The 27951-nt window shown below is 32.4% G+C and overlaps 1 protein-coding gene across 4 annotated transcripts; it reads right to left on the bottom strand.

Annotated features, from left to right (window-relative positions):
* Positions 1-331: 331 nt before the first annotated feature.
* Positions 332-26258, bottom strand: LOC149478638 (two pore calcium channel protein 1-like). Of its 4 annotated transcripts, XM_089708646.1 has the most exons (18): positions 26061-26233; positions 25922-25964; positions 15945-16084; positions 14724-14888; positions 14150-14275; positions 13601-13781; positions 12959-13091; positions 12627-12726; positions 11977-12157; positions 11389-11601; positions 10719-10838; positions 8921-9089; positions 8056-8226; positions 7081-7276; positions 5625-5730; positions 5060-5166; positions 4242-4350; positions 332-3598 (listed from the first exon to the last, which is right to left on the bottom strand). In XM_089708646.1, the coding sequence occupies exons 2-18, from the start codon at positions 25947-25949 to the stop codon at positions 3492-3494; spliced, it is 2352 nt and encodes a 783-aa protein (XP_089564772.1). In that variant the 5' UTR covers positions 25950-25964; positions 26061-26233; the 3' UTR covers positions 332-3491. The 4 variants fall into 4 exon arrangements, with proteins under 4 accessions (XP_089564772.1, XP_089564770.1, XP_089564773.1 ...); XM_089708644.1 differs by lacking the exon at positions 25922-25964 and having other exon boundaries at positions 26110-26258; XM_089708647.1 differs by lacking the exon at positions 25922-25964.
* Positions 26259-27951: the final 1693 nt, after the last annotated feature.

The following is a 27951-nucleotide window of genomic DNA, read 5'->3' as shown; positions in this document are numbered from 1 at the left end:
ACTATTATAAAGGCGAAAGTTTGTAAGGATGTATGGATGTATAGATGTATGGATGTATGGATGTTTGTTACTCTTTCACGTAAAAACTACTGAACCGATTACAATGAAATTTAGCACACATATAGAGGGTAACTTGGATTAACACATAGGATAGGTTTTATCCCGGAAATCCCACGGGAACGGGAACTATGCGGGTTTTCCTTTGAAAACGCGGGCGAAGCCGCGGGCGGAAATCTAGTATATACATATAGGGACAGAGAAAGCGATCTGTTTCCATTCTGTTTTATACTCTCTAGTGATAGGTAGTTAAGTAAAATCAAACACATTTCAATTTCAATTAGTTTATTATTCTTAAAATAAAAATAAATTATTGTAAATAAAACTTCTTACACAAAATTAATACTGGATGTCGAAATGATCACAACGCAAAATAAATAAAAAAATACAAAATAGTTATTTTAATTCGCGCCAAAATCTTGCAATTTTACTTTTATTCATTCAAAACATTGAACGTTTTTAGCGCGAAATTCAATATATGAATCTTCTGGGAAAGATTAGAAGATAATATAAAATTGAATACAAACTGGTTACGGACACAAAAATAATATTTTTTTTATGTTCATAAATAAATATTTCATTTTGCTAGAAAATACAACCGATTAATAATTTACTTACACACATATTTACTTTGAGAATGTGAAAGAAGGAATTTCATTCAGTTTTATAAAGAATATTTTATAATATTTAGAAAGAATGTTAATTAAGCTTTTGTTTTGAAAAAAAACGAGAAAAATGTATTAAGTATGTAAAAATAAAATTATTTGGCGTTAAAATGGAATTTAATTGGAATGAAATAATGAGTTACTAAAAATATAATACGAATGAGTTAAAAACTGAGTAATCGCTAAAAATACCCATAAGTTAAAACAAAAAATCTCTAATTTAAATTTTAATATATATAAAGATCGTTTTTTCTAATACTCATTAGGAAAATTAACGTGATTATCAATGATAAAATTACTAATTTTATATACTACCTAATTCCTGCCACTTGGTTCAACAATATCACTTAAATACTAGACCTATGTAGAAGCATACTACATAATTAAGCTGCGATGTAAAAACTCAATACAAGGTGCTTCAAGTAGGGTTGCCATATACTAGGAAAATAATTAAAACATGGGTGAATAAAGTGGAAAAATAGGATAATCAAAATACAATGTGTCACATATACTGTGTGTATGTGTTGCCAACCTTAAAACTATTTTTTGTAGTAAATTCGAAAGTACCTATATGTTTCTATTGGCAACCCTATATGTGATCTAAAACATAAAATCAATGACTACAAAACAACTTTGTACTATTAATTAAAACGTATTTGTTCTATAAATCACATAATGGAAACCATAAAATAATACGATACGAAATTATTCGTAATTAAAAATCTCAATAAAATAATCAAATTATCTTTTAAAATAACGTAAATAATTTCGAAAGTTAACAACAACAACTACGCCTTAAATATAACACTTGCATACACACTTCAAAATACAATAATTGCTGTACAGTAATTTATGAGTTAAAAAAGGTATGTTTACGAGATGAAACAAAATATAGACTGTTTTTAATCATATTTTCCAATATGTGCTAATTTGGACTTTATGGACGTAAAAGTAATTTTTTTTAATCGCTTCTTAACTGCCAGTTATTTACCAAAGCTGCCTGTTTTATCTTTATTTATATAGAATATCAAACAAAACACACAAGATCCATACCAAATAAAATTGTTAAATAAAGCAACTAGCTATTTCTAAATTTAAATAAGTTGCCAATGATACTTTACTTACTTCTAATAAAGGCAAATTCCATAATCTACCGTCTAAACACAATATACAGATACAACCAGTAGGGAAACTTCATACAACACGTTCGAAATGGCTCACGCACACAAGCAAGCGTATTTACGAGAATATATGTCGGTGACGAGAATCGTAAGTTCTTGGTAAGGGTATTCTTTTATCTGTCAATTGTGATAATACCCTTGCTTGTGTGCGTGATCCACTTCGAACATGTTGTATGAAGTTACCCTACTGGTTGTATCTGTATATTGTGGTCTAAATTCAATATGCCTTATGTGTTTTGCCTACAATTTTATATCACAATCACTTTATTCAATTATTAAAATCTACAATATTTGCATCTAACTATTAAATCATAAGCGATCTTATAGCTTTTAAAATACAAGTGTCGCTACAAATACATCTAAATTTAATTTGCGTATTGTATATTTATCAACAAATTATCTTTTTAATTATGAATTTTCATTACGAATTGATTGAATATCTAAATTTACCAGGAAAATGTTATTTAGTATAAAATTGTTACTATGATAATCTAGGGTGGACTAGTGTAAACCACCTAATTAAAATAAAATTGCCTGTAAACGAGTAAACGAGATCCGTAGGTACATAAAAACCATACTATAAGCTATTACAGACTACAAAAAATTTTTTTCAGAATATTGGAAACAACTTTTTATTCTTTTTATTAGTTTTTAATTCGGGTCAGAATAATGCTTGTTAAATCAACTAAATAAGGGTATCTTTATCCTTTTAAAATAATGCCAAAGCGTTCGTCAGTAATAATAATAATTAATATTATTAATAGTTCTAATTTAATGTTATTGGTATTTTTGAATAATCTAACAAGATCGCAAGAGCACTTAAGCAATATCTAAGGTCACTTGCAATTTTATACATTTTAAAAAGCCAATATTTTCATCAAATTTAATAATATTTGATTAAAAATTTATAGCGTTTGCCAATTTATTCTTACATGTCCGTTACAGCGCTTAGTATACTTACAAATAATTTATTTTGATCGATTTACTTTTAATTTTAGCTTACATTTCTCTCTTTGGCCAGAGGATAAGGCAGTGGTGTGTGGACTGGTCATAATTAAATGAAGGAAAAACGGAAGAGAAAATAATTTGAAGTTTGATATAGATATTAAATCTAAACTTTATACTACATTTTCGAACGTCAACAAGCCACTGTTAAATATTATTATTTCACATTTTTAGCATTTCATTTCGAACTTTTTCTGAAATAGAATTAAACGTCATAATTTTGGCGCCGTCAGTGACAGCTTGTCAAACTTTGACATTTAGTATTACCACTACATAAATTACGTTTACGAATAAAGTCCGATTCTTTTTGGCGCCTTTCCACAGATAAACACTTTTTACTATTATAATACCACCAAGTTTGATTACACATGTATGATTACAGATGTATTTGGCGCCTATCCACATCATTTTTTTTTCGGCGCCAACATCATACCACAGAGTCCATCATATCGTATATGAATTTAGCGGCATTCCACAGATAAACAAATTTTTCGCGCCAATATCACACCACAGAGTCTGTTAAGTTTTTGACAGCGCTCCAAATCACAGATACGCGATCGTGGAGCGCTGTTAGAATTAAATTCTACAATTGATAGCCGCCTCTTATATGGTTGTCGCCGTCGGGTTGTTGTATGAGGGGTGGGGAGAGGGGGTCCTCGGAAGATGTCACTGTTGTTGATGGTTGTAAGTCTAAAAAAAGAATAATAAGTAATAAGTATATCTATACTAATATTATAAAGCTGAAGAGTTTGTTTATTTGAACGCGCTAATCTCGGGAACTACTGGTCCGATTTGAAAAATTCTTTCAGTGTTAGATAGCTCATTTATCGAGGAAGGCCATAGGTCATATATCATCACGCTACGGCCAACAGGAGTGGAGCCACGGGGGTGAAACCGCGCGGAGCAGCTAGTTTCTTATACAAATGATGTCTGTCGCAATTTCTTTTTTGTAGGTAGCTGGTAGGTAGTGTATACTGGATAGATAATAACTTGATTTCAATAATTTTAACATTAAAGTTGACTGCCATTGCCATAAAAAAAGATTGCAACATTTCAGAATCTTTCTTACTTATTTAGATTAAAAACCTTTCTCTCTTTCTCTCATCCTTCTACGTCTGATTTAGTGCAATAGTATCAAAGATTTTTGGAAGTGAAAACTTCTTTAGCGGCGTTGGGTATAAAATCTTAAACTCGCGTCAGGACACGTGACCTGATCGAAAAAGCGTAAGACGGATGGATATCAAACATGCTCAACGTTAATAATCAAGTTTTCACTTCTACCGGCACTCCCGGAGTGCAACCCGTCATTTTTATTATAAAACGGCAACACTACCTTCATTCTCATCTTCCTCGCTTAGCCATTTCTGAATGTCCGACTGGTACATTCTCCTCTGTAATACTTCTTTTGTTCGCGGCCGTGTGCCTATAAATGTTACTTGCATCTGGAAAATTTATTCGAATAAGTATTTACTCTATAGTATAGCTACTAGTTTATTATATTATCTGTGTTATATTTATATCTATACTAATATTATAAAGCTGAAGAGTTTGTATGTTTATTTGAACGCTCTCGGGAACTTCTGGTCCGAATTGAAAAATTCTTTCGGTGTTAGATGGTCCATTTATCGAGGAAGGCTATAGGCTATACCTCATCACACTAAGACCAACAGGAGCGAAGCACTGCGGATAAAACCGCGGAGCACAGCTAGTTTGAAAATAATACATTTTATGTTGTTTCATTTACTTTCTTTGTAAGTTTAATTTTTATTTTATTTACGAAATTATTAAAAAAACCATGCCCATTTATTTAAATGAGCACAGCTAGGTTTCTGTGTAAATACACAGAAACCTAGCTGTGCTCATTTAAATCGACTTCCTCGAGGTCGGACTTCGGAGTCAACCAGACTAAATTTTTCATTCAAAATTGGCAACATATTTCACTGATTTTTATTGACAGTCACACAACATATAGTATTATGTTCTACAACTTATAGCCTTGCTTAATATGTTTTATTTCATAAACGAAAGTACTATTTAAAATAGGTTTTTAAACATGCGCTATTCAAGAATAAAATATTTTCCATTCAAACCATTTTCCCAAGATAGTAGATACCCACAACCTAACAAACAAACATCCTTCCATAAACTTACCCCAGGAGTCAGATGTGTTCTAAGCTGGTCTGCAAGATCTCCACTCGCTCCAAGCCTTTGGGCTTCTTCCCAACTCGTGTGTACTTCCTCGTGGAGGAGTTTTTCCTCTGAAATGGTTACCATGGCAACGTTAAATTATTATGGTATTACCACACTAGCTTACCGCCCGCGGCTTTGCCCGCTTTGTCTAAAACTTAATAAATTATATACTTAAACCTTCCTCTTGAATCACTATCTATTAAAAAACCGCAACCAAATCCGTTGCGTAGTTTTAAAGATTTAAGCATACAAAGGGACATAGGGACAGAGAAAGCGACTTTGTTTTATACTAGGTATGTAGTGAAAACAATTTAAACCCGGTCTAACTATAAACCAGGGATCTGTCACTTTAATATTTGTCTATGTGAAAAACGACAAAACCAGATTAAAGAGAACCCGCGCTTAAAGTTAATAATTGAATTATTTTAATGATTACAAATATAAATAAAATAAATAAACATAAAGAATCTCATTATAAAAAAATAAATAACATATTATTTTTTTTATAAATATTGGAATAAATTACCATCTCTCTTAGTAGTGCTCCTCTTGTACTGTATCCTGAATCTGAACGCCTCTAACACGCTGGCCACCACTATCGTTAACACCACCATTGTGAATAGATAGAATACCTGTAAATTAAATATTTTTATTAAAATTTTGTTATTATTAGTTAGTTAGTTTTTATTTTAAGTTGTCTAGTTCAAAATTATTAGAATCTAATTGGAAATGGCGTTTATTGAAGTAAAAATTGAAAGAAAATTTCTCTGACCTCTCGATTGGTTTCTGATTCGTTTTAAATTTTCTTTATTTATATTCCTCTACGGTTCTATCTTTTTGTTTAAAACCAAAACATTTTCGTAAGCTCATTATACCATGAGGACAAAACTCATTTACTCACAATTTCTAGATTAGAATTTCATTATCCGAATAATTTACCAAAATAGACAATAAACCCACCCAAAGTACATCCCACCCTTCAAAAACTTCCCACTTCTGAACATAATATTAAAAAAAAAAACGAACATTTTAAGAATATTTATAATACTATTAGAAATTACACGCGAGGCCGGGTTAAATATTAGTTTGAATGTACCACGATTCTACACAGCTACCTAATTGATGTAGGTAGTTGATAACAAATCGCAGCAAGTCAACGACTATTAGAAAAGTAAGGGTAGTTGGGTCAAACGTCGTATAAACAACGTCCGAGCCCCTAGGCCAAGATTCAAACCCCTTCCAGACGACACAATTTTTCGTCCAATTTGACTAGATTGGCAATCAAATTGGGTCGTCTAGACGGAAATATGAAATTGAAGGTCATTGGGTGGTCGGGATCGGCCGATTTGCGATTGCCTTGGGATTGCCCGATCAAATTGGGTGGTGTGGACGCTAATTGGCCAATTTTTACTTGTAATCTCTTCCTGATGCTAGATATTTAAGCGTTACTATTAATCTCTCCTCAGGACTAACGGCTTCTCTCATAACAGTGTCTTGTTTAGTAATGTATGGGCTTACTAGAGATAATAATTCATTAAAAGTGTCATGGTCCATCCGCATAAAATTTGTGAAATCGACACTGTCCAGTTCTCTAACAATATTTATATGACTTAGGCGATTTCTTTTAAGCAACCATTCTTTGCTCCATATCCTTTTTCTTTTTCTTTCTTCTAAATTTGTAGTTACAGCCAAAATCAGCCCCAATTTTTGTTTTTTACTAAGAGGCATGTTGCAAAATAAAAGTCCAGTCAGTAACGGCAACGGAGCAGAACTAAAATTGGCGATTTAATTGTGTACGTGTGGATAGACGATCAAATTGGGCCCGATTCAATCGGCAATCAAATCGGCTGATTAAATTGTGTCGTCTGGAAGGGGTTTCAAAGGAAAGCGGCAATTTATAATTTTCGACAGCTAAACATGTTTTGACAGGAAATAGTCACAACTATTCATCCACAAGAATATTAAATCAAAAGTATACGTACCATAAAATAGATCCTGCTAAACTGTCCAGCAACCGTAGCGAAAGCGTTCATTAAAATGAACCAATTATTGACAACAGTTAATTCAAACAACGTCACTCCGCTCGTTAGAATGTTCTCGAAGTTATTTAGGTAGTAATAGCCGAGGGGGGTCGAACTGTTTTCTGAATACTTATAGAAGTCTTCGACGGTTGTGTTCCTGGAATTTTATATGAGAATAAAATAAAGAAGTCGTATTAAAGGTACAATTTAATGCCTGCGTTGGAGAAAATAAAATAATAAATCTGGATAAACAATTTTCTTCAAACTAATGTGTAGACCTTGATAAACGTATATACAGATACCTAAATAAGTGTCGTTTAAGACGCACAGTTTGTTTTTTAATGTAATAAAATTATTAAAATATAAAGAAGGAAAAAGGATATATTCGTGTAAGCATATTTTTATAGTTAGTCCAAACAACTATACTCAAAATCACGCTCAAATCTTGTCTAAAGCAAAACTCTGCCTACGCATCTAATAGGCAGAGTTTAATAAGTGTACGCAATACACTTTGAACATTATTGCCAGAAAATAAGGTGCTCATTTGAATGAATTTTTAAAAGTTATACACGCAACGCCGCTTGGACATTTTGAGAACCTTTTAATAGAGAATTTTGAGTCTGCTTGTTTATGCGTCAATGATTTTGTACCATTTTTTTGTTTTTGATTAAAATCGGTCGTGTATTCTATCATTTTGCATGAATACAAAAATAACAATATCCCAATATTTTAAACATTTTCAAAGGTTCTAACTCCGTCAATGTTGAGTTGAGATCGTTTACCATGAGACAAACAGCCAGCTCGGTTACCCGGTCTAATACAGAAAAAAATCAGTATATTCGTTAAATACCAAGATAACAAAAAAAGAGGAGCACTACTAAGAGAGATGGTACGTTATATACATATTTCTAACAATTAAAATCACAAAAAACTCACACACAGCAGTTCCTCAAGTTATATCCCGCGAACAGTTCCATACCGACAATCGCGAAGAAATAATACATGACCAACATAACACAGCCCGCGGACGACATTAGTGGAGAAAGTAGTACTAATGTACCAAATACGTCACGGTAACGTTTTTTTAACTTGTAGAGACGCATTAACCTGTAAAAATGAAAAAACTAAATAAATAAGTGTCATGGAAGGATATGTCTATAATAATAAGCACTTTATTGCACACACATTACAAAAAAATCTAACATAAAAAGAGCGTGTGTGCCGAACACACTTGTCAGAAATGAAACTTCTTTAGCAAGATTCAAAGATACCAAAATCATCGCCTTACTTCATGACGTGACGGTATTGCCATGACGCGACCTTTAAATGTTACTCTTAACGCGACTAAAGAAGTTTCACTTCAATAATCAAACACACAAAGTTATATGGGGCAATACAAATACACAAGATTTAAGACATAATGATGGTTAACAATTAAATTATTGTTTTTCGGTCTTACTAATAAAATGTTACTTCGTTTTGCAATGGATTAGTTATTGCAATAACCTGTCTTGTTTTAATGATTGACGTTTCATGTGAGCAAGAGCAGGACAAAGCTATGGTAAAAAATGGTAGGAATTTATCCATTGTTTAACTTTTTGTTAGTAAGGCCGTTTGTGTTTAGCTTCGTTCATATTGTGTCACATTAAATTAACAATAACAATAATGTATCGTCATTATTGTGTTAAACCATTTATTACCATTTATTATCAAAATAATATTCCAAAAGACTTTAAAACTCCATGTCTCAAAAAATAACAAAAAATTTAGTTCAAACTTAACATAAAATAAAAAAACATACCTCAACGGCCGGAACATAACAACAATAAACAACTTCGGCGCAATCGTAAGCAGTACGGCTCCCATCAAAGCTAGTAATGTCACACTCAAGTCGAACACATTCCAACCACTCTCCAAGTATACAGACAGACCACTGGCCATAATGCGTAGACCCGCTTCTAGCAGGAATACTGGAAAGAAATAAGACGAGTTAATATCTATATAGGTAAACCAGAATCTGATGGCAATTAGGGAAATCAAAATTTGGAGTGTGCAACACTAGGGAAAATGGACTGAACGATCTTGATACTGCTTATTTTTTATTTTGTCCTCAATATCATTAGTCACATTACATAAGTGGACAATACTGTACTTAATAAAGAGATATCCACTTATTATTATGTAGTAGGTAGTAGGTACATACTTACATGTATAATATACTTATTACTTTTATACAGGTAATACATATTATTATTTACACATACCTATATTTGTATGTTTATTATCAGTATGCCATGTGAAAATATCGATATAATGATAATGAAGATCAAAACTAGACTGCTTATAATTTTTTATAAAATAAAATAAAAATAAAATAAAACTATGTTTATTTTCGTAAGTATTAACAGATACACACATTATAAAATTGACTTGGACAGCTTGGACTTGACGAATAGCCGTATTGGAAACTCCTGTAATAAGTTTTCATAAAATTATATTCTTATCAACAAACAACTTTATAGTTACCTACATATAATATTTTTTAATTTAAAGTATCAAAACGGGTAAGTCCAATTTACCAATAAAATCTTCAAAATTGAAAATTGTGATGTTTTTGACCCTTCTTCATCGAATATTTTTCTATACACATTATAAACAACACCTCTTGCTTGTGATCGCAGCGGCTTTTTCGACATTTTCGAAGATTTTTTAGACAAAATCCTAAAAATTATTCATCAACTACAAAAAAGACAAATAATTTGACAACGAATTTGATAGTTGTCAAATAAGTTGCCACATGAAAATCTTTTATTTCTTAAATATAAATATGCCATCAGATTCTGGTAGACCTATACTAATATTATAAAGCTGAAGAGTTAGTTTTTTTGAACGCGCTAATCTCAGGAACTATTGGTCCGATTTGAAAAATTCTTTCGGTGTTAGATAGATATTTATCGAGGAAGGCTATAATACGGTAAGACCAACAGAAGCGGGGCGCAGCTAGTAAATAATAAGCTGTCGTTTAGATTGATATCTATTTCTGGGAAACAATTTTAGAATAGATGGTAAGTCTGCGTTTCTACCAGAGATGTACAAGGAAAATGTTTCGTGCGAGGATGAGTTGCGAAGCTGTGAAATATGACGTCCAAAATCCGTGTGGTCAAAATTATAGAAATAATAAGCTCTGTATCTTCTTTTTGTCCAATCATTATCCATATATATTTTGCGCACTTTTAACTCCGTCTATGGCCTAATTGGTACAGAATGTCACAAACGTCGCAACACATTCCTCGCACACATCCTTCGCTTGTTTTTTATACGCAAAAATATAACGCAGAGCCGTTTCCACCAGACCTGTGGTGTGCAGGCGAGGTAAATGATGCGATAGTATTGTTTCTTTACAAAAAAAAATTGGTTGTCTGTAAAGTCGGTTTACTGACAATAGTTAAACGTGACAACGTCCGATTGTGCTTCTTTGTCGCTCGTTCCGCGCTCTCGCTTGCACTTTAAGACTTACATGGAACGCCTCAGAGCGAGGTAACACCGCATGAGTCATGTTTTTTCGTGCGTGCAACCGGCTCTATCGAATTAATACTCACGAGTAAGGAACAGCCAAGTATCCCAAGACGCGCAGAGCAGTCTAGCGCTGTCCTGCAGATCGCCTGCTGCTTCTAACACGCGTAGTACCATTGACACTCCATTTCCTACGATTAGTGCGTCTGTGGAAGGAAATTAATTCGATATTTAATATCACTAGTGGTCGCCAAGTGTCAAACAAGTAAGTATATGTGTGCTAAATGCATGGTAATGTTTAGTTTTATTTAGGTTTTTTTAATAAAAGCATAATGGTTTCCCTTCTTTAATAAATATAAACTAACCCAGACTTTATAATTTGTGCAAAACTCGTTAAAAGGGATACAAAGCTATAATCATTCATCATACCACACCACCACACGCGTCACTCTCTCCATACGTTCGCGAACTTGCTAAGTGGCAACTCACACATACCGGAAGTGCTACAAAGTAAAAAAAAGACGGGTTGCACTCCGGAAGTGCCGGCAGAAGTGAAAACTTGATTATTAACGTTGAGCATGTTTGATATTTTGAAATGGTATCCGTCTTACGCTTTTTCGATCAGGTCACGTGTCCTGACGCGAGTTTAAGATTTTATACCCATTACAGAAAAAGTTCTCAACGCCGCTAAAGAAGTTTTCACTTCAAAAACAACATGTCCCACAAAAACACTCCCATTTTAAGTAAAATACTCACAAATCAAGTACTCAAAGTACGGCCATCTCACAACAACATGTGCCAATCGTCCCACCGGCTCGAACACAGAGCGCGAATACCACGGCGCTCTTGCCGCTTGTGCCGCCCAGCGGAGCGCGAACACTTCGTACACGTTCGCGAATTCGCTACGTGATAAACCGCCGGTGTTCGAGGTGTTTAGTTGTTTGAACATCAGGTATACGTCTAGACCACCTGTGCATACGACAATGGAAAAAAAAATGAGAGAAAGTTTTTTTTGGGATTTTTTGGTGATTTTTGTAGCTTGGCTTCAAGTGCAGGTATGTTGAAAGCAAGAAAGACAGAAAATACATTAAATCACAAATACAACATTTTAGCTTACAACTTATACATTTTAAGAACAATAAACAATAAAAAATAAAAATAAATATTACATCGGATATATTCTAGTATTTGGTCAGTATTTGTGATAAGGTGGACTACTCAGCATTTGCCTCTCCGTATGTTAGCTGAATAATTATTGTTTTTTTTTTAATCTAGGGAACTAAATGACCTATAAGTAAAAACAAACTTAAGGCGAATAAATGTCTCATGAAGCAATATACATACTATAGTGCGGTGCGTAGTGTCTCAGCAGCCCCGCAAAGTGTCGCAGTTTGACCGCATGCGGCGCACGACGGGACACTAACAAGCGAAACGCTCGTCTCGCTGCCCCACGCCGATGTAACAATAATGCTCGACATTTTTCACGCTCTATGCGTGTGAATGTCTCGTATACTACGGCAAGCATCTGTTAGAAAGAAAATAAATGTATACATGGTTATGAATAAATTATTTAAAAAAATATATATATTTCAGGACAATTTTCACACACGGCACGATACTAGCAACACAAGCATATTACTGTTGAAGTTTTGTGTTCCTAGTCACAAACAAAATTATCATGTTGATCAAAAATTAAATAAGCCACATAATAAAACCATTAATTATAAATTATTTGAATGCCATAAAACCAAACATATCAGTTTAAACCATTAATAATTGTCAAAAAGTTTTAAAAGTTAGAATCTGATATGATTTTACGGTACATTTGAAAACTCAAGACGAAATATCCCGTAAAATTCCACTTTTTTATTAATTAATCAATACATAGTATAAAACAAGGAGTGATCCAAGAGGAAGGTTTTAATATATAATTTATTAGGTTTTAGACAAAGCGGGTGAAGCCGCGGGCGGTAAGCTAGTAAAATATTACTTACTAAATTCATAAGTACATAAAGTACTGTTATAATGTATAAAATGAAGAACACGGCGTACCACTTGGACTTAGCGTATGACGGCATCATTACATCTGGAAAACTGAAAAATATTTTTTTATGCTTAACTTTCGAGACGGAAAAATATATTTTTATCATATACCTAGGAATTAGGAAACACTGCAAGCCTCGTCAAAAAGTAATCAAAGTGATTTTTAAAAACATTTAGCCAATAAAAATCAACAGTTCAACTTAATTTTTTATCTGTAACTAATTTTTTGCTGCCAAAATACCTCAGAAATCATTGGTCAAATAAAAAAAAAGTAAATACTTACTTGGCTGTAGTTAAAAGTACGAACATGCTGACAAACGAGTCACTTAATGTTTTAAAATGTCCATTGTCTATATGTTCAGAGAATAGATAATATCCCAATAGGGAATACGTCGCTACGAAGAACATCAGCAATCCTGAAAAAAAGTAAAAAGAAAGGTTCATATATGTGTTTTATACAAGCTGTCACTAATTAAGTGTAATAATAGCAAAGGAAAATAAAGTTGTTCATACACGGATACACTCATAGATCGGGACATATTTTTACTGGCTGTGCTCCGCGGTTTCACCCGCATTTCTCCACTTCCGTTGGTCTTAGCGTGGTGATATATAGCCTAGGGCCTTCCTCGATAATTGGGCTATCTAACAACGAAAGAATTTTTCAAATCGGACCAGTAGTGCCTGAGATTAAAATCGTTCAAATAAACAATCAAATAAACAAACAAACTCTTCAGCTTTATAATATTAGTATAAATTCTTAAAACTCTATTTGTACAGTGTACACCCCTGACTGAGAACACGCCCATACACATAAAAAAAAACAAAATTTGTTGCGTATGAGTAACACATAAACAACCAACTTTAGCATTTATAATAGAAGTAAGATGATTTAAAATTTACAACTACCCTCAAAACCAAAGCTCACCCAACATATCCAAAATGGGCGGTAGACTTTGTAATATCTGTCTTATAAACCGTCTCACGCCCCCACAGTGCCTTGTGTCCACTAAAAATATGGGGCGAAGCGCCCGCGTCACTCGGAAGTGGGAGGACTGCCTGCAGAGTACTACTACCGCTTCCAGCACCATTATCAAAAGTGTAATACCCTGCAAATTTTTATCTATATGTAAAAACGTGGATTTTGACATTCAATTTTATATGTATAAACAAGTAGCAGTGGCAAAATAAAATACATATATCTATAGCTTGGGTTATTTTGCTAAATAAGCATTTAGAATATCATAAAAATGTCCGATTCAAAACTCTGCCTACACGTTTATTAGGCAGAGTTTTCTACTAAGCGATAAATATAGACTTTGAACATTACTACCCGGTAATAAGGTTAAAATTTCAATGAATATTTTAAGCAATGCCGCTCGGACATTTTTTGACGATCGTTAAAGTTTAGATTACTATTGAAAATAAACTGACTTTATAACATATTTTAATAACTTAACACAAATCGAAAACATACCTTAATCATAGTGCGCTTATGTTTAAATATGGTCCCCCATCCGATCCATTTCAACTTGAGATGCAATTCGATTCCTATCACCGATAGCGCCAATAATTCTATTGTACCATGGGCCCATACTGGTAACTGAAAATTATACATTTTATTTATATAATTAAAAAGATATGGATATGTTATTGAATTTAATGTAGGCTCTAGAAAAAACAAGAATTTAGTCTTGTAAGAAAAAAATATTGATAAATATTCACTGGTTTTGACATTTCAAATGGTAAAAATAGTTACAGTTTACATATCGATGCGCATATGCGTGAAATGTCATTTTGACAGTTTCGATTGCAAAAATCACGAAAGAAAATAAATTTACTTTTTTATGACATTTAATGTATTTCAATCTACGATCCTATACAGTTCTAATTGATGTTCAAACATCGCATGAATCCACATAGTCAAGTACCTACGTATGTAGGTAATATATATTTTCCGATTTATTACTAATGAGTTAATATTGTAGTATACTTTACAATTATAGGCCAAATCATAACATCCTACTATATCTAAAATCTGTAAACCTCACTTCAAAAGCCGGAACAGCGGGGTCTTCAGTGAACGCCAGTAGGATCAACACCAACGAGGCTAAGAGATCCAAACCATGGTACCACGGGTTGTGGACTCGTAGGTACGCTGGCAGTTCTTCAGGACTGGAGGGGTGTGAATCGAACTTCTCGTTGTTTAGGCCTTCCTGGAAACGGTTTTGATTTGATAGGATCAGATCTTTACATTTATTAATATTGGATATGGTTCTGCTATCCTTGCTAATGATATAAATGGGATAGTATGTTTGTTTATTATTCCTTCACGTGACAATAGAGCGATTTTATAACATTTTTATTGTTTATAGAGATAGTTAGGACTTAGGAAGCTAGAGAGTAGTGAGAGAGAGAGAGTATATGTTAGTATATATTAGTTAGTACATATTTGTATTTGATTTTTAATATAGTTATCCCTATGTGAAAATTAACTACACAAGCGAAACCACTAGGGCACTTTGAAAAATACGACTAACTAAAACCTATTTCCATCAACTATTTTATTTTGCCCGACTCTTATATCCAACTAGCTGCTCCGCGCGGTTTCACCCCCGTGGCTCCACTCCTGTTGGTCGTAGCGTGATGATATATAGCCTATAACATTCCACGATAAATGGGCTATCTAACATCGAAATAATTTTTCAAATCGGACCAGTAGTTCCCGAGATTAGCGCATTCAAACAAACATACAAACTCTTCAGCTTTATAATATGTATTAGTATACTATACGTAGATTGTAATACAGAACCTTAGTTACCTAACTGATATTATTAGTTTGAACTAATTACTTAAATATTACGTCACTATTCTGAGTAGCATAACATACTCAAATTAAATTAAACATATTATAAAGATGTGCTAATCTTTTCAATGAAGCTAGTTACACACAGCTACTTTCACGAACAATCATAATACATAACGGTGTTATATGCGTGAAATGTCACTTTGACAGCTCCCATAACAAAAATATTGTAGATTGAACTAAGTATGTAAGGTTCAGAAAAAAAAATTCTGTCAATAATAGAAATGTGTTAATAAAATATAGCCTATTTTCATTAGGGATGACGTATTATTCTAAAATTGTTAAAAAAAATCTGTCCAGTAGTTTTGGAGCCTATTCAATTCAAACAAAGAAACAATAAAATCTTTCCTCTTTATAATACTAGTTTAAATAATAACTTCTTACTACTATAATACTTGGACCCTACCTCTAAATAAATAGCAGCTTCATGGTAGTTCATCTCCCAATGCTCGTCCTCCGACATCTGCAGACCGGTGTGGAGGGAGGACCGGCTGCCCATGTCCAGGGTGTTCGCGTCTCCGCCGCCATCTGAGCCGGTACGGGAGTCTGGAAACATTAGATACATATATAAATTAGTATTTTATGTCTTAAATATCATTTTTGAAGTGAAAACTTCTTTAGCAGCGTTGAGCACTTTTTCTGTAATGGGTATATAAACTCGCGTCAGGACACGTGACCTGATCGAAAAAGCGTAAGACGGATAGAGAGTAGACAGCTATCCCCTCTCTACTACGCGCGTTTTCACTTCTGCCGGCACTCCCGGAGTGCAACCCGTCTTTTTTTCTTCCTACTGGTTATACATGAACATTGCAAGTGCGAGTATTTGTCTTTCTGTTACGTCGCAATAAATCGATTTGATGTATTTTGTATCTGGGGAAAGTTGGGAGCCTAGAAAATGTTATTATATAGGCCACGTTTGACTAGTGTAGAATATATTCCTATCCTTGACGAAAGAATCCACGAGTGAAGCAGCAGCTACTGCTACCTCATATATAAATAAGTAGGTACCTATTGACAAATTTATCGAACGATAGATGAATAATTTTGTCGTTGTTTTTGTCGTATAATGAAAAAAAATGTTGTGTGGTTTTATGAAACCACGGTAAAAGTGAAACTGTTCGAACGGTTCCGAACACTGCTTTGTGTAGCGCATGTCGCGTGACGGTCAGCTGCCGAGTAGGTATACCTACTCGGCAGCCGCGATACACGCGACATGCGCTACACAGACCAAAAAGTTTGAGACGATGTAATAAAAGTTTCACTTTGAAAATAAGGTTCTCAGCAGTCGAGGGAAAGTCGCAGGTTTGAAACCCGCACAAACAATTTAATATTCTATTATCTCAGATAATTGAAATATTTTAAAAGTAAGTAACTACAACAATTTGCAGTAAATATAACTTTCTTATGATGATCTCTCAAATGAATGGAATCTTTTAATTAATGAAAGAATTCAGAATAGCGGGTGTTTAGAATTAAAAATAAGTTTCTTTACCTACCTAATTATTTTATTTCATTTAATTTATTATCTATCTACTACTTAATCAAAGCATTTCAAATAATATAAAATAACAAATCAGTTTGTTTTTTGAAAATTGTTTATGTAGCAAGCTCATGATTTATTAAGATAAAATTTACGGTTATTTTGACATATTTGCAATTTATACATTATCTATGTATGTTATCTTTATTAGTAGATATTAAAAATTATTGTAATTAAAACATAGTTCACCTTTTAAACATGTAATATATACTAACAAAACAACTGAATGAAGTAAAAGTAAACATGAATTACCACTAATCCCATTCCTACGCATAGAACGGATGAGCGTCTAACTAATAAGGTATAATAATATTTATTTAATAAATAATTGAAGTTTATTAAGTACAATAAGAATTAGTTAACAAGGTTAACATACCAAAATTATTAGGGAATGCTGAATAAACTCTAGCAGTCACTTGATCCTTGATAACATATAAAAACTTATCTAACCTCATTTTTAATTATAAAAACACAGGCGTTACCCGCCAAATCATCGCAAAACTGATTTTAAACACTATCGTTTATCAGTGATAAGTAATGAGTATGGTTGGCAAAACAGTACTATTATTCTATTTTTAACGTAACATCATGTGATAGTTATTAATAATATTATGTACCTAGTGCAACGATGTAAATAATAATTAGTGTGTTGCGTTGAATGTGAGAAATAAAGCAGTTTTCAAAATGAACAGTTTCATTAAATTAACGAAAATTAACTTCATCGTAAGAAATTAATCCTTTTCAATGACATGGGCAAGTAGACTATTTTATAGTTAGTATATTTGAATATAAATCATCGTATATGGGAGGTACATAATAATAGTATTAACTATTTACCATATAGTTACTACTATTATTATAAAAATACCTAACTAAACAATAATTAGTTATAGGTTTTGCTGACGGTACTTACTGTTACTGTTATCTCGTACAAACAGTAGCCGAGAGTAATTTACTGTAGTTACTTACTTCCGAATAAATCGAGTCAAGGTTTTTGATAAATTGTCATACGAACAACTTTTTTTTTTCAAAGTAACTAAATGAAGATGTCCAAACAGAAATAATGAAATGGAAAGTTACGTTTGTATAGTTTGTTTTTACACGCTTTATATTAGCTTCACCTGTATGTTTGTAACCGACTTCTTTGGGCGCGATTTTGACCCACTTTAAACGGCCAGATTTCGTTCAAACTTTGTGGATTTATTGAGGACCGATGACAATACACTAATTTGATAAAAATTTTCTATTTTTTAGTTCGGTTTTCTATAAAAAGTTTGTTTTTTAGCTTTTTTTTAAACTATTTTTATTATTTAACACACTATTTTAGCTTCACTATACAGTATACAGGTAGTAAACATACGTTTGTAATGGTTTGTATATGTAACCGCCTTCATATTACTTGCTCTGTACCGCCTTCTTTCGATTTCGACTAGATTTCGACCCACATAACAAACAGGTAAAGGATCGGTGAAAAGACAATCATTTTATAAGCGTGTTTTTTTTTAGTTTTAACTACTAATAGTATTATATTATCTGTGCTTTAAACTATATTATAATAAGCAAAAGCTCATTATCTACAGTGGAAGTATTTGCCTGCAATTCCATTTCTCTTCAATATTGTATAGGTAGGTAGTGAATGTATTGACCACATTCAATTCATTAATAGGTATTTACTGAGTCTAGACTTCACATCCCTTTGTTTTAATTAGATTAAAGGTAACTAACTACCCACTGGTCTTTGTGCTCCTATTATTACATAGGTACCTACTTATATGATTAACTAACTTTCCGCCCGCGGTTTCGCCCGCTTTATCTAAAACCTAACAAACCTTCCTCTTGAATCACTCTATATAAAAAAACCCCATCAAAATCCGTTGGTGGTTCTTGAGGAAGGTCTTAATTTTTTCTACAAAGCGGGCGAAACCGCGCGCGAAAAGCTAGCCAACAATAATGCTGGAAACTAAATAATTGGGTACCTAATTAGTGTGCGTTACCCAGGCAAAATGTTTTGCTTTAGAGAGATGAGACTTAAACAAATAATTAGTGTATCATGAGGAGCAATTTGTTTACTAATAGCAAAATTTGTTTGAATTGTAGTTTTTAAGTTATTTAAGAAAAACAAATTTTGCTGGAGTAACGTTTGAAACGTTACCCAGGCAAAATCGTCTTTCAAAAATTAGTTTCAGCACGGAACCAAATACATGAATAGATAGCTTTTGTTGCGTAGTAAATGTTTATAAATAGCAAAATTTGTGTGTGGTATAGTTCTTTAGTTATTTAAGATTTTGCTGCGGTAACGTTTTGGGATTTCCCAGATCTCGAAAACGGCTCAACGCAGAAGTTTGAAAAAAATACCAATAAAAGACCTCAATTTGTTTAAATTTGTTTAATCATTAGTTTTTGATTTGGTTGACGTAAACCAATGTAATTAAATGGTTTCAAAAATCAGAAGAAACGGGTTTGCAAGTAAACCAATACACTTATAACCAAATAAACAGCTGTAAAAAATACCCGTGGTTAGACGCTTGTTGACATCAGAAATATTAGATTTCATACTTTACACATTAAGAAGATAAAAACAAATTTGATTTATTTTAGACTGGTCGTACTTTAGCGATCAAATACGCAGTTTCCATAACATTAAGAAACATGGCATACTTTAAACAAATTAAAATGATTCCTGAAAATTCCTTCCTGTTAATTGCAGCTTTGAATTACGGCTCTAATGAAAGTTATCTCAAAAACAAGATTATGTCAGCAATTCTCTAATGAGCCGACCAAATTGAAAAGGTCACATAAAAGCGACCGCACCATACATAAGCGCAACCATCTGAAATGAACAGGATAATATAGATGTTTTGTTAGTACAGTTGAATACAAAAGTTTTCTGGTCAGGTTAGTTAAAATAATAAAATGGTTAAGATTCATTATTTTTATTTAAAAAATCAGTCTCATACAAATTATATGTATTGCTTTGCCTTAGCATCAACATTTTTGAGTTTTGTTACGTGTTACTTAGAGTGAATATTTTAACATTACATGTGACTGCCACAGGTGGATAACCCGTGAACCAATCATTGTCAAAGCGTCGTAACCTTCTTTTAACTTAATGTTGAAATATCCACTCTAAGTAACACGACATAAAGCTCATATTTCAATACCACAGTGTGACTTGAGTTGGAATTGAGTCGGCGTTGTGTGTGTAATGTGCAAAGCACATTTAATGTTTTTTTTTACAAAATATGTATTATCGGCTTGCCTATATTTCTTGCCCTTATGAGGGACGGTTTCGAGCATATTCTATAAAAAATGTATATAATCACAAAACTTTTAAATGAGAAAACAACAATATAATAAAAATCTTCCAACAATTATATAAAAAATAAACAACTTTTACACTTATGTACCTATTTAAAAATATAGGAAACAGTACAGTTTTTATCATTAATAACTACTAATATCACTCATAATCACAGATTCGTACCTAATTCAATAAAATTTGTGTGGTCATTGGGACCGTATAAAATTATGTGTTTTATGCTTCCAGTCTCTAACGTTTTAATTACCTACACTAATGAATATATAATCAAATGTGGCATTATGGAGTTTTTGCATTTCTGTAGTTTACAGTACAGATCATCGTAACATTCATATTGTTGAGTTTTCGTTCTGTAACAGTATGCTCTGTAATGTCCAATCAATGTGGAACTTGATGGTGGGTCAAAATCAATTACTGCCAAAATCATATACTGTTGGCCATTTAACTCTATATTAATGGGTATATCATTCAGGTTAACAGACATGTCATGTAGTTCGAAGAAAAGTAATGGTTTTAATTCATATGTAAAATATACATTTCCTGTCTCGCATACAGGACACAGTGAAACATTATCATTATTAATACACGATGTGGCAGATTCTTCCAAGAAGTCAATACCCTTTTGTGTTATAATATTTATATTTAAAGATATATATTTACAATCAATTTTCTTTGGTTGTAATGCATTTGAGCATGTGTCATTTGAGCAACACCTCTGTCTGGTGGCAGAAAAGTATATGTTGCTCATGAATACCTGTTCTAAAATCATTGTTATATTACATTCACAACTGATATATAGCTACATGTATATATGTTTGTATTGTTTTAAATCACACTATAAATTATACACTATGATATTACACTTTTATTAACTAGTAAAAATTGTGTAATATGGTACTGCACTTAAAAAATATAAAAAAATCGGCTTCACGAATAACGTTTTTCTGCTTAACTGTACAAAACATCGGTTACCAAGCTGCTAATTTGCGAAGATTACCCGTACGTACGGTGCAGTCGCTTTTACGTGACCTTTTCAATTTGGTCGGCTTATTAGAGAATTGCTGACATATTCTTGTTTTTGAGATAACTTTCATTAGAGCCGTAATTCAAGGCTGAAATTAACAGGAAAGAATTTTCATGAATCATTTTAATTTGTTTAAAGTATGCCATGTTTCTTAATGTTATGGGAACTGCGTATTCGATCGCTAAAGTACGACCAGTCTAAAATAAATCAAATTTGTTTTTATCTTCTTAACGTGTAAAGTATGAAATCTAAAATGTCTGCTGTAAACAAGCGTCGAACCACGGGTATTTTTTACAGCTGTTTATTTGGTTATAAGTGTATTGGTTTACATGTAAACCCGCTTCTTCTGATTTTTGAAACCATTTAATTACATTGGTTTACGTCAACCAAATCAAAAACTAATGATTAAACAAATTTAAACAAATTAAGGTCTTTTATTGGTATTTTTTTCAAACTTCTGCGTTGAGCCGTTTTCGAGATCTGGGAAATCCCAAAACGTTACCGCAGCAAAATCTTAAATAACTAAAGAACTATACCACACACAAATTTTGCTATTTATAAACATTTACTACGCAACAAAAGCTATCTATTCATGTATTTGGTTCCGTGCTGAAACTAATTTTTGAAAGACGATTTTGCCTGGGTAACGTTTCAAACGTTACTCCAGCAAAATTTGTTTTTCTTAAATAACTTAAAAACTACAATTCAAACAAATTTTGCTATTAGTAAACAAATTGCTCCTCATGATACACTAATTATTTGTTTAAGTCTCATCTCTCTAAAGCAAAACATTTTGCCTGGGTAACGCACACACCTAATTATGTTTGTATCTGAGTTTCCCACGCATTGTGAACTCAATTATCTGTGTCAATTATTTCAGTGGGTCATTGAACTAAGGCACGCGCACTATTGTGATTTTATACTCATATTTTAAAGAAAAATAATTAACAAATTATCAGCCTTAAAATAATAATTTGTAGTAAATGTATTATACCAATATATCTTACCGAATACTTCGGAATATTTAAAAAATTATTTGTGTATTCTGACTGTTTAGTTTAAAATTTATTTGCTGCTAGCTTACAAAAATGTTTAATGATAGCAATAGGGATGACTGAAAACAAAAGCATACATTTTCGTCTACAGAGTGTGTAGTTAAGATTTAATCATCATTCATCACCATCATCATCATCATCAGCCCATATACATTCCCACTGCTTATATTATTATTTAGGGTGTATCTTCTTATTTTTTTTTACTTTAGGTTAAAAATGATTTTTTTTTTATTAAAATAAGTTTATTCAAAGATAACACAAAAATTATCACGAAGAACGATGGAAAAACGATGAAGTACCTAAGTACGATTTTTATTGAGAAAATTTCAAATTATATTTTATTTTTGCCTTGACAAGTACTTACAATGGTCAGTATCATTAATATTAAAATCCATTTTAAATTATTAAATCATTACATAACTAGCCATCTCATTAATGTATCCATGTCACTGCGCATTCGCTTCATACAGTTTAGTTTCACGACTATATTGTTTTCATCTCAGAGCAATTATTGCTCTGAGGTTTTCATATTTACAATACCACAGATTAAACAATACACTTTTAACAATAAATAATAATAGCGGCCCGCTATGAAGGAAAACATCGTGAGGAAATCGACTTGTCTTATAAAAGTTCGACGACATGTGACATCCGCCAACCCGCACTTGGCCAGCGTGGTGATTGGTGAATTATTATGGCCTGTATCCTCATAGGAGGCCCGTGTCCCAGCAGTGGGAATGTATATGGGCTGATGATGATGACGACGATGATGATTAAATCTTACTACCTAGGTACTCTGTGGACGAAAATGTGGAATGAAAATGGTTAAATTTCAGGGTCAAATGTATACTGCTCTTTTCAAGTCATCCCTATTTTGTTGAAATAGAGGATGAAAGTTTTGCCACAGCTATTAGGTACCTATTTAATAGTTAAAAGAGTAAAATACAATTTTTGTAATTTAGAAAAGCGGAAAAATAATTACGATTTCACATTTAGGTAAATAACTCATAAACATAACTTCTCGTTATATTTTGAAGTCGGTTGAAAGTCGGTCTAATCTCAGAGGAACCATGGGTCCGATGAAAAAATTATACACTGGTAGGTAGATAGTCTATTTATCGAGGAAATTGGCTTTATGTCATCACGCCAAGACCAATAGGAGCAGAACAATGCGGGTAAAGCCGCGGGCACATCTAGTACTAAATAAAACGATCCTTTCTTTTACCTTTACGACCTTACAACACCACTCTAAATGCTATAAGCATTTAGCTATCAGGCATTGCAATTATAACAATGACCTTCACGAGTTTCTCAAAATGCGGGTTGCATTATTCAGAGAAATGAGTAACAGCATTACACAATCAGTCGCTTTATGACCTAGTAATGGCATTCAATCTCATTTGGTCATAAAAATCACGTCTGTATTTGGGGGTGATTTGTCTATAGAAGGTTAATCCCGAACACCCTTAGTATTTTTTGTATTTTGTAGGGAAACATTGAGTTGTATAAAGAAGAGAAAAACACAGGCTATTAAAAAAAATTAAATCGAAATTGAAATATTTAGCTACAAAATTGATAGACTATTTCCAATAAGAAATCTATACTAATATTTTAAAGCTGAAGAGTTTGTTTGTTTGTTTGAACGTGCTAATATCAGGAACTACTGGTCCAATTTTAAAAATCCTTTCGGTGTTAGGTAGCCCATTCATCGAGCAAGGCTGTCACGCTAAGACCAACAGGAGCGGAGCAATGCGGGTGAAACCGCGGAGCACAGCTTGTTTAAAATAAAAATATTGAAAGTCAGTCATCACTATGGCTAGTGCGGAAGTATTTATTTGCAGGGACGCATCTCTGTAACACATTTTAATTTAAAAAATTGCTTTCATCAATAGGAAGACCTTCTATCCAATGCAATTCCATGTAGAGTCACATTGAATGTAGTTGATTTATAATTTGCATTTATAAACATCTTGCACGCACTGATAATTAATTGCTTGCATGATAAAATTAATAGGTAATAAACAAATTAATATTAAAACATAACAACTAGCTGACCTGACACACATTATTCAAAGACATCTTTATCACTAAGGCATTTAAGAAATATCAAAGAAAGTAGTCTAAGTTTATTTATTTATAACTTGAGAATGGCTGAACGGATTTTAATAATTCTGGCTTTGCAGGATTAAGATAATAAACATAAAAAAATAGATCCAGAGAGCTTGTCAAAAAGTATTAACAATGTAATCTCAACCCTATTTACAGAAAAAAATATTTTTTACAAACACTGAGTCACTAGTATTTATATCACTACATAGTATAAAACAAAGTCACATTCTCTGTCCCTATGTATGCTTAAATCTTTAAAACTACGCAAGGAATTTTGATGCGGTTTTTTTAATAGTACGAGTGATTCAAGAGGAAGGTTTGAGTATATAATTTATTAGGTTTAAGACAAAACGGGCGAAGCCGCGGGCGGTAAGCTATTTTATATATATTTATAAATGAGAAATAAATTCACTTACATGATTTCAACTTATACCAATGTTCTTTAAATGCATCAAGCACTTTTACAGGTAATTTCGACATTTCACATAACCTGTGACTTGTGCGAGTCTGAAGATCTGTTTATCAGCTAGATAAGATCCATATTGGGTTCATTCAAACAGTGGAGATAATATCTATTGTTCAATATATATTTACTTTGACTCACTTTCCAAAGACAATAGAAAGGTAGAAGATTTATTTTTTATCTGTGCATCTAAAAACATTTTGATCTCAAAATTCAGTTTGTGTTTGAACATTCTCTATAGGGTAATGAATATATTAAAAAAAGTATAATATGTGGGTGGGAATTGGAATAAAATCTATTAGATTTATCAGCTTATTTTACAAAAAAGCTTTGAAGAAACTTGAGTTTTGCTTTTGAGAATATTTTAGATGAATTTTTATGTAACTATTATTTAGATATTCAAAAGTAAAAAATATAAATCCTACAATGTATATAATATAAAAATTAATACAAATTATATTTATTGATTAAAAATAGAGCTGGATTTCATGTAAGAAAATTAATTTTTATAGGTATACCTTTATTTTAAACATGTAAAAACATTTCTATGAAATAAACTACACTAAATAAAATCTTATCAAGTAATTGAAATAAAATAGATTTGTGTGCATTAGATAGAGCAAGAGGGTGAACTATACAAGGATAGACTGCATTTAACTGGAAGTTGTTAACTGTGGGGGACAGTGTATCAATTGATTCCTATATTACTATCACACTACTAAATTGTGCTTCTAGCTAAGCAGTACAAGCAGTAACATGCAGATTTTTGCGGATTCTATGCGACAAGCCGACTCACATGAATTAGGTCGATAGCCTAACTGTACATTTTATTAAGATGTATTTTATGTTAGTATAAACTTGCATATGACTCACACACTACGTCATAATACGTTTTTGTCATCGTCTATTGATCTCACTGCAAAATGATTTGATAGGCTTAGACAATGCATAGGTGGAAATTAAAACAAAATATTAAATGAATTAAAATGTATTGTTAACAACAAAAGCGTACACTTAAGATGCGGCTACTGTGCATTGAATAATCATAGCTTCTCGTTTACTTGTGACGTTTGAGCCGTAATTGTTGATGCTGCTGTTTGCGAAATCATCACTAAACCTTTTATATCCGTCGGTCGGCGAAGACGGGCTCCTCAAAGAAGCCATTTCAAAAACTGATTGAAAAATAAAATTTGCAAATTGACTGTGACAAGTCAATGTCACCCGTTTGACATTGACGCAATCGTTTTAAAAGTTAAAAATTAAAAATGAAATTAATGAACTTATCGATTGAGTAGATAAATTCAGGAACAGGAAGCTTCAGGACTTTATGTAATTATTTATTAAAAATGATTTTTATAATTGCTATTGATTATTTTCTTAGATCATTAAGTAATGGATAACACACGCAGGCGTTTCCCCTTTTGCCGAGGTATAAGATTATTCGAATCGAAAAATCTTATGCTTTCATAATAACTACTTGCGTAATCGATTACGAACACTCTGCGTATTCGTAAAACATCGAAAGGACGTCTGCGAGTGCTCCGCTAAAAATGCCGTTTTGCACTGTCAAGTCTTGCAGAAGCAATTCAAACATGTCGAATATTAAAAAAGATGGAATAACCTTTCATTTGTGTATATTTTTTTATTTTTTTAACGTACATTTCTAATTAAATGCAATTTCTAATAATCGTCGATGTATCGTTTAGCGATATGATCAAGACAAATAATCGAGTCATGTGTGTACTCGATCATTGATGCGGCCTCACGAGACTATCGGTCAATTAGGGAAAGCTGGCATGTTCACAGTACTCACACTTATGCAATTTCACTTACAGTATGTTCAAAAATAAATGCGACTCTAGAGTCTAGTTTCATTTTAGACTTGAATTGTAAAATGGGTGCGTTGTAGATATGTATATGCAAATATAATTACTTATGAAAGCTCTCATAATTTACCTGTAAAATTATAATTTAAAAGTAAATCAATTGATGAAGTTAATTATTTATTCTAATAATAATCAATTGGATAAAAGTATTAATAATCATTCAATTATCAAATAATAATTAAATTCCTGACTTTGGTCGAGTAAAGATATCTAAGAAATATTATATTTGTAGTAAGTACGTAATACCTACCAATACGCGCTAACAAATATGTGTTACATGTTTATTGTATAATTTTCACACTATTGGTTTTAAACTCAAACTCAAACATTTATACAATTAGACTTCTTCTAGAAGCACTTTTGAATCGTCATAACAGTTTAACAGTTTTAACATTTACCACCAATTCAGAAAGCAGTATCTATAGAGAAGAAGAAGAATCTATTTAATCATAATCGTAATCTTCTACTTCACTGTAACTTTCATCGCTCGAAGAACTCGATGTTTCGTTGTCGGAATTTCTTAATGTTATTATAAATGAGTCAGTGTAATTATCTACTTTTGGTTCCAATTGAATATATTTTTCCTCGTGTTCTCGCGTCTTTCTCCAAACGTCACTAAACATATCCAGACTAATAGCATTTGCTTCCTTTCTAAATAATTCTTATACAGTTTTCAAGTTAAAGTTCACATTTTGTGATGCTACTTTCCCTTTAATAATGCCCCATAGTAACTCTATTGGGTTGAGATCTTTGAGGATTGCATCAAGTAGGTAAAAATTGTGTATAGTTTGGCTTATTTTTTTAATAATGTGATAACTCTGATTATTAATTAGTTATTTGATTTTTGAAAAAAAAAATGCCGATTTTAGTCAAAATTTATATTTTTCTAACAAGATCTTTATCATCCAAACTTCCACCTTGGTGAGAAAAATTGACATTTCTAATGAAAATGAACAAAAAATTAAATGATTTTATTAAATACTGTAAAATAGTCTATAATTCTTCCATTTACTGTAT

This window comes from Colias philodice, chromosome 21 (genome assembly GCF_061535455.1).
Source record: "Colias philodice isolate Cphi_HAF_F1 chromosome 21, ilColPhil1 Martin Lab GWU primary, whole genome shotgun sequence".
NCBI classification, from domain to species: domain Eukaryota; kingdom Metazoa; phylum Arthropoda; class Insecta; order Lepidoptera; family Pieridae; genus Colias; species Colias philodice.
Note: the sequence above shows the minus strand (reverse complement) of the source record. Positions and strands in the feature narration are given on the sequence as shown.

What these genes read in the sequence shown, in the direction of transcription:
- LOC149478638 (XM_089708644.1), bottom strand. Translation starts at nt 26,212, where the DNA reads ATGGCTTCTTTGAGGAGCCCGTCTTCGCCGACCGACGGATATAAAAGG. An exon ending in CCGCTGTTCCGGCTTTTGAA is followed by an intron (nt 14,276 to 14,723) that starts GTGAGGTTTACA and finishes TATAATTTTCAG; the next exon opens with TTACCAGTATGGGCCCATGG. An exon ending in GTACTTTTAACTACAGCCAA is followed by an intron (nt 12,727 to 12,958) that starts GTAAGTATTTAC and finishes AATATTTTTCAG; the next exon opens with TTTTCCAGATGTAATGATGC.